Below are 7,903 nucleotides of genomic sequence, written 5' to 3' on the forward strand. Positions count from 1 at the left end.
TGTCTAATTTGACTCCAGTAAATGATTGCCTTAGACACAGCCCTGGGAAGCTGATTCCAGAGATCTGCATGACTGGAAGAGCAGATCACCCACTTCTCCTAGTGGATGATTAGTCTCTTCACGTCTATGTTTCTGACAGACCTCATTGCAATCTTGATTACACACACACATACACACAATGAAATAAAACAGAAAACTTAAAACAAATTAGTCATTTGAGTCAACACATTATTAAGTGAATCAATAATATACATCCATTTATGGTAGCAATCACACGCGTGGTATCATCTTACAAGTAGAAAAAGATCTTAAAATGTACATCACAACTTGGATCATCAAGGATTTGGTCCTACATAGTAGGACGAGGTTGCGGTGAAGACAATGCCCCCTTCAGAGAAGGCTGTCCCAGACTTATCTCCATCCAAGATCTCACACAGTGGGATAGAGGGAAAAGGAGGCAATTCCACAGTGGTTGTTTCGGTCTCGGGCCACCTTTGCATAGCCGTTTATGCCCCAGTTTGTGCCATAGCTGAAGAAGAGCAAGTGTTAGTTTTAATACATAACATAAACTGCAAGGGCTTTAGGAACAGTCACATGCAATCAAAACCGTGCTAAACACAACACAGTCAGCAGAGAGAATTGAGATGGGCCAATGTCCTTCACCCTTCCTTGATCTAAATCTGCTCATAACCTCCATGTCCAATGTAATGAGTTCACATGGGATTAGAAAAGTAGAGGTAGATGGTCCTGGGGCTCACACCTCTAATTTTAGCTATTCAGGAGGCTGAGATCTGAGGGTCCCAGTTCAAAGCCAGCCCAGGCAGGAAAGACTGGGAGACTCTTATCTCAATACAAAAAAAACTCAGAAAACCATATGTAGCACTGTGGCTCAAGTGGAGGAGCACTAGGCTTTTGCTGAAGACCTAATGGACAGTGTGCAGGCCCAGAGTTCCACCCCATGACCAACAAAAGATAAATAAAATATAAAGTAGAGACAGAAAGGACATTCTGTTTCAAAACTTTCAGAATGTATATCAAATGGTAAAAATACCATATTAAAAGCCTGTCCCTAGAGAGCTGATGTCAGAATCTAGTTCTATAGTCCCACATTCATAGGTCAGTAGAATAAAAATTTGTAGAGCCTGTATACCAATACTGACTCTCCACATTAAATTCTCTTTGGACTTTTTTCTACAAGTAGGTTAGGCAATTTATTGCTCCCTCCTTCACTTCCCATCTTTCTTTTTTCCTTGTTTGCTTGCTTCCTTGCTTGCTTGCCTGCCTCCTTGCCTGCTTGCTTGCTTCCTTCCTTTCTCTTTTTTTTTTTTTTTTTACGATTGTGCTAGCACTTGAACTCAGAACCTGGGTGCTGTTCTTTTTGCTCAAGGCTGGTCTTCTACCCCTTAAGCCACAGCATCACTTCTGGTCTTTTGGTGGTTAACTGAAGATAAGGGTCTCATGGACATTCCTGCCTGGCTGGCTCTGAACCTTGAACCTCAGAGCTCAGCCTTGTAGTGAGTAGGATTATAGTCATGAACCTGGAAAGCTGCATGTTTTGGCCATTTCTTACCTGTTCTTGATCAGCCAGTATTTGTTGTTTTCTGTTTCTTCTTCTCCTTCATATCCATAGCCAACCACCACAACGCCATGAGTCAGGTACTTGGGGCAGGTTGGATTATAATGAATACCTAAAAAAGTAAACCAAACCACATAGGACGCTCCAGAAACCTGACAGCACCCCACTCTGAGGAACAATAAGGAAAGTATTTCTACATTCACCAAAATTATGTAAAGTCCAGGTAAGCCTTCAGAACTACATGATCAAAGCTAGGAATTAGGCTGAAAACTGACAGAAATACATATTAGCACATATGCCTTGGTAAAAGGTTTGTCTAATAGGAGAGGAGACCAGTGTGTGAAATCTGGGCATTTTATTTCAAGGACACTGCATAAAATTCAAAGTTCCTTGAACCAAGGAAGGTTTTCCAGGTGCAGTGGTTCCTATCTATAATACTAGAAGGAAGCTGAGATTACAGACTTGCAGTTCCAAGCCAACCTTGGCCGGAAATTCCATGAGACTCATCTCTAATTAACCAGCACAAAGCTCAATGAAGAAAAGGGTCTCAAATGGGACACTATTAGTTTTGAGTGAAAAAAGGCAGGCTAAAGCACAGGGCCTGTGTTCAACTTCCAGCAATGACAGAAGTCAATGAATATGTGAACCTAAAAAATATAAACTATTAAAATCTTTGGCCATTTATAAATATTCCATAATTGAATAAAATTTCAATTATACAACCAATACTTCATGATGCAACTACTTTGACAAATTTAAATAGGGATATGGAGACAGGCTTGAAATAATATCTAATGGGCCGCTGGGAAGGTGGCCCAGTTGTAGAGCGCTTGCCTTGCATGCATGAGGCCCTGCGTTCGATTCCTGAGCACCACATAAGCAACAAGACAAAAGCCAGTAGTGGCACTGTGGCTCAAGTGGTAGAGCGCTAGCCTTGAGCTGAAGAGCTGAGGGACAGCGCCCAGGCCCAGAGTTCAGGCCCCACGACCGTACCCCCCACAAAATAATAATAATAATATTATGCAAAGGGAAAATAAAGTCCAAAAGAATTGTATGTACATATTGAAAAACCAGGTGCCATTTCTACACAGAAATATCTATGTTCCCTGACCCTTGCATACCAAAGAATCAGTCGAGTGTTAGGACCCTTTTGTCATTTGTCCTGCATCTATTTCTACAAAGAACACACTTACCTCCTCTATAGTACTTGAAGGATGAATGGGCCGAATGAAACCCAGTAGCGATGGGACCCACCGTGGCCACAGCCCTCATAAGGGCCTGCTCACTGGGAGGTAGAATAACGTATCCAGTGACATTAGCAGCAGAATTCTCAGGTTTGTACCTGCAGGGTCCATTCTTTGAAGGGAAAGAGGGAACAGATGTGATTAGAGACATCCAGCTCTGAAGTTTCACTTTGTAACTTAGGGTTTCTAAGTCAGCACTGTTGGAAACCAGAAGGTGAAATTCTATTCCTAGCTCATTTGAAACGGAAAATCTTCTCTGGTCTGTTGAGCCAATCAGGCTATCTCTATCTCTTCATACCAGGTGTTCACCATGGACAGATCCTTGGCTAAAGAATAGCATACATATACACTGGGTCACACAGCAATAAAAAAATCACCCGATTGTTACCCATCTATGTTCTCCAGTCCACAGAACTCTGACCCAGCTAATGATGACAGTGACAGAAACAGAGAGTTGACAGAAAAAGACCCTATCATCTGAAGTGTGAATTGGGAAGAGCAAGTCTTATCTCTGAAGTTGGTGGACTGTCTGCAATGCAGGCAGGAGTGACAACAAGGTACAGAGCTGCAATTACCTTTGCTTCATAGGGGTAGGATTCCTCTGAGTCCAGGCCTCTGTTGTTCTTAACATATTGATAAGCAAGGTGTGGTAGGCCACCAGTGCAGCCGTTGTTTTGGGGACGAGAACAGTCCACTAGGTTCTGCTCACTGAGGGAGACCAGTTTGCCCGTTTTCTTGAACATCTGTCCTTCTAGTGCACCAGTTGCGCAAAAAGCCCAACACGAATTACATTGACCCTGATAAGAGAAGAAAATTCCCTCATACACAAAGCAAATACCAAGCCATGGACATCAGCTCCTGTGTGTGAACAGGCTTCCAAAAGAACCGCGAACTCCAGGACACTACAGAGTCTGCCAAAGGAATGACAACTACTCCTGGCTTTGCTATGGGCAGTGAAAGGGTCGACAGTGACACTGTCATACCTGATCCTTCACAGGGGTCACATAGCCTTTCTCTCTCCAGTCCACAGAGGCAGGCAGGTCACCAAATAGAAGATCTGGATATATTTGTTCCTCCTCATTGGGCCTAACGGGCTGAAACTCAGTTTCCCCCTGCTGCAATTCTTCATCAGTCTTCAGGAAAGAGTAAAGAAGATATTTCAAAAGCAGGGTCATTTTGTGGAGAAGTAAGGAGAGCAAGCCCCGTTGTAAGCAGAGCCCAGGACACTTACCATGTCTCCAAAGGCGTTCATTTCCAGGGTGTAGGTATGTTTCCCTTGGCGCTCTTCCTCATTGTGCACTTCAATCATTTTCCAGTTCTCCTCCCATATTGCTCTCCTCAATCCTTCTTCATCCTAGGAATAAGCACAAGGGATGAGCACTCTGTCTACTTAAACCCAACTGCCGTTCACTAAATGGAACTGCTGACAAAGATGGAGAGAGACGCTGTCCAGGATGTTGTGCATTTGGGGAAGCTGTTTTCTGGAGTCAGAGAACAGCAGGCTATCTGCCCACATCCTGCTTATATGACTGGTATTAGCTGACTGCCTTGGAGACCTGGCTTGGATAAAGTTAAATCAGCAAGGATCTCGTCTGTGGCATCCTTCAGAACACTTTCCATATTACCCACCGAATGGTAGCTTTTGCCATATTCTGTCTTCCACTTTGTCCACTGTGCATCCAAACTGGGATCCAATACTGGAGCAGCTGAGGTCATTCCCAAGCAAAGGATGGCCAGCAACAGAGAAGGATCCATATTGGAAAGCCTAGAAAGGGAAATGAAGCCGGGATTTCCAGTGACTCATGATGTCAACAGTCTGCTTAGTCTTAGCTAGAAAAGAATTAATGCCACCATGAACATTTAGATATTTAAATAAGACTTTCCAATATTTGTCCAGAGCCATATTAAGGCTTAAGGATATACTTGGGTTAAAACATCAAAGTAGAGGTATGTGGTCAAGCAATGGGCATGAACATTATCCTGGCGAGAGCTCTTGGAGTTGAAGCAAAGTGTGCAAGGTTAATGGTTGGTTTAAATGTTAGGATTCCAGCTAAAATCTCACCCAATGGGATATCTGATCTCAGCTAGGAGCAATGCTATCCCCCAAAGCTCAGAGTCCACTGACATCTCCTTAGCCAATGCAGAGTAGAAGATGGATGTGTCGTGCACTGCCTTCTCCCCTTCTTGGGTGAAACCCTCTGGAATATCTTTCCTAGACAAACTAGGAAGACAACACCCCACATTCTCACTTTTACACATCAGCTTCCAATATCACAACCTGCTGTCACATTCATGCACTTGGTCATGTACTGCACAGAGTGCAATCTAGAACTCCAAGGTCGAGCCCCTGAGCAGGAGCAGGTAGCTCATGGGGCTCCATGCTTAGGTTTGGATCAGCCCATGTTTCTGCCCACTGCACGTTACCTGATAATGATGCAAAAGAGCATATTACCTGATGGTTCAAGAATGGGAGAGCATTACAGTGCAGTTTGCAGGCGTCCAGCTGCCTTATGCAACCTGGACAGATCCCGAGTCTGACCAAACTGCACGACCTGAGATCTTCTGGCTGATGGAGTTGCCACCCTTGGGTTTCACTCCACCGCCCTATGCCATCCCCACCACCCTTCTCAGCTGGCCCCCAATGTCCATGCTGAGGCAGAAATGGAAGTTGATCTGCTTGTGCTCTTGCCCCTGAAAGGCCGTCTATTCCACCCCTGTTCCCACCATGCCTCTGTGGGCTGGGATGCTCACCTGAACCTGAAGCTGTGCAGGAGCCCTCTGCAGTGCAACTCTCCAAAGACAGCTGTCCTAAAAGCACCTGGCCCTGAGATCAGGTTTTAAAGTCTCAGGACACTCAGTGGTCTGTCCTCCCCACTTCCTGAACTGTGATTGGCTCCTGCTGCCCCAGGGCAGGACCTGTTCAGCCTTCTGGCAAGGTCAGCTCCACTTCTTTTTCCTGGATCCATCCTCTGTTCCTCTGCCATATGATGCCTTCTGCCATGGCATAAGCCAGCCAGAGGGCCCTTCCTCGATGGTGGCATCTTGATATTGAACTTCTCACATTCCTCATCCACTTGCCATCAATTTCCTATGATCCATTATACAATCTGTTGAATTCCACTATGGCCACATTTAATAGACTAGGTCCTGCACAAGTAGAACCACACAGTATCTGTCTTTTTGTCTCTGGATAGTTCACTTAGCATAGTCTTAGCAAGTTTGCTCTATGTTGTAACATGTGTCATAGTATCCTTTCTTTTGAACCTGACTAATATTTTATTCTGTGTAGACAGAATATTTTGATTATTTGAGTGTTTGAGTTATTTGGGCATTTTAGAAATATTCCTATCCACACGAATGTACACATGTAGGCTTACATTCCTTGCTTTAGATTCTTTTTTATATGTACTTAAAACTGGAATTGGTAGATAAGTAATTGTGTGCTTGAGTTTTCCTCTGTATTTACCACAGCACATGTCCCATTTTCATTAACACCAGCCATGTCCAATGGTTCCCACTTATAATCACTGTTCACTGTGCTTTACTTCCTTTCTGTTTTCCTTCCTTCCTTCCTTCCTTCCTTCTTTCCTTCCTTCCTTCCTTCCTTCCTTCCTTCCTTCCTTCCTTCCTTCCTTCCTTCCTTCCTTCCTTCCTTCCTTCCTTTCTTGCTTCCTTCCTTGTTTCTATTTTGCCTTCCTTCTTTCCTTCTATTCTGACTTCTTTCCTTGCTTCCTTGATGTTTCTTTTTCCCTTCTTTCTTCTCACCTTTCCATCTTTCCCCTGTCTCTTTTTTCTACAATTACTTGTCTTTTTCCTTCCTTTCTATTACTCTCATGAGAAATACATACAATATAAAAAATATTTTCATATGCTTCCTTGCTTTTTTTATATATTCAGGAGAAGAATAGCTAGTCCAGTCTCGTTTTTGACAGTATTCGATGGAAATACTTTGTTATTCCTGGTGATCTTGAGTTTTATTTAGGAGCTGTTTATATTTTCTTTCTTTTGTGGGGGGGATGGGGGTCCGGTCGTTGGGCCTTAATTCTAGGCCTAGGCGCTGTCCCTCAGCTCTTCAGCTCAAGGCTAGCGCTCTACCACTTGAGCCACAATGCCACTGCTGGCTTATTTCTTTTTGTTTATGTGGTGCTGAGGAATCGATCCCAGGGCCTCAGGCATGGAAGGCAAGCACTCTACCACTGAGCCACTTTCCTAGCCCCTCTTTATATTTTCTAGGTTTAATTCCTCATTACCTCTATGCTTTGCAAATATTTTCCGTGGATTCATTTTGCACTCTAATCTAGGACCAAAAAATGCTCAAAAGGTTTTCATCATGATAAGATCCTATTTACATATTTTTACTATGATCATTTTTACTATATTTAAAAATCATTGCAAAGTTCCATCTCATGCTGTTTTTACTTCTTTCGTCCTCAACTTTCCCTTTATGTTGAAATGCTTGATTCACTTGAGTAATTTCTATACCCCTTTTTCCTTAAGCAAAGGTGGTTTTCTAGCATTGTTGTAGAATATAATCTTCTTTCCCTAAGAGAAATCCTTATCTTTCTCAGTTAAGATTTTCTAAAACTCAATTTCTGCAGATTCCATTCTAAGACCTTTGAAGAACTAGGAACCTTACTTCCCATAGCCAGGGGCTGCAGCACAGGTGATCATGAAACTATACTATATTGCTAGTGACTGGAAGGAGATTGTTGATTGTTCTTCGTAAATAATTCGTGGAATTCAACAGAGTCATTCAAAATGACTACACAGAATTCTAAAATCGAGGTTTTACAGTTGCTTCTGAGCCTCCTCTCCAGGAGATTCAGGTAGAAAACCTTGTGACTGCCTAAGCCCCACCCACCCATTGAACTTAACCAGCCTGAGTGGCAGCTGCTACTGTGAACAGCAGCCTCTTGGTTCCTTGGAAAGCAACCTCAAGCTAGGGTACACACTATGGACTCATTTTCTATCAAGTGAGCCTGAAAGAAATTAAACCAGGGCCTCATTAAACTAACACTTCTCTAGCTGCAGGAGGAACAGAGAGAAGGCTGTGTTCAAAAGAAACTACAAGACATCAGCTCTC

General features: G+C 43.3%; 1 protein-coding gene across 1 annotated transcript; it reads right to left on the reverse strand.

The window, feature by feature from the left end:
* Positions 1 to 429: 429 nt before the first annotated feature.
* LOC122113778 (procathepsin L-like) lies at positions 430 to 4,575 on the reverse strand. The gene is made up of 7 exons (XM_042686864.1): positions 4,450 to 4,575; positions 4,052 to 4,174; positions 3,804 to 3,953; positions 3,396 to 3,617; positions 2,770 to 2,932; positions 1,571 to 1,688; positions 430 to 529 (listed from the first exon to the last, which is right to left on the reverse strand). Exons 1-7 carry the CDS (start codon positions 4,573 to 4,575, stop codon positions 430 to 432), a joined length of 1,002 nt encoding a protein of 333 aa, XP_042542798.1.
* Between the last annotated feature and the right edge of the window lie 3,328 nt (positions 4,576 to 7,903).

The sequence above is a fragment of the Dipodomys spectabilis genome, unplaced genomic scaffold, assembly GCF_019054845.1.
Source record: "Dipodomys spectabilis isolate Male_0828 unplaced genomic scaffold, ASM1905484v1 ptg000098l, whole genome shotgun sequence".
NCBI lineage: Eukaryota > Metazoa > Chordata > Mammalia > Rodentia > Heteromyidae > Dipodomys > Dipodomys spectabilis.

Coding starts and splice junctions, on each gene's coding strand:
- LOC122113778 (XM_042686864.1), bottom strand. CDS start 4,575: ATGGATCCTTCTCTGTTGCTGGCCATCCTTTGCTTGGGAATGACCTCA. Junction 4,175..4,449: donor ATGGCAAAAGCTACCATTCG/GTGGGTAATATG, acceptor GCTTATTCCTAG/GATGAAGAAGGATTGAGGAG. Junction 3,618..3,803: donor TGACCCCTGTGAAGGATCAG/GTATGACAGTGT, acceptor TTCTCTTATCAG/GGTCAATGTAATTCGTGTTG.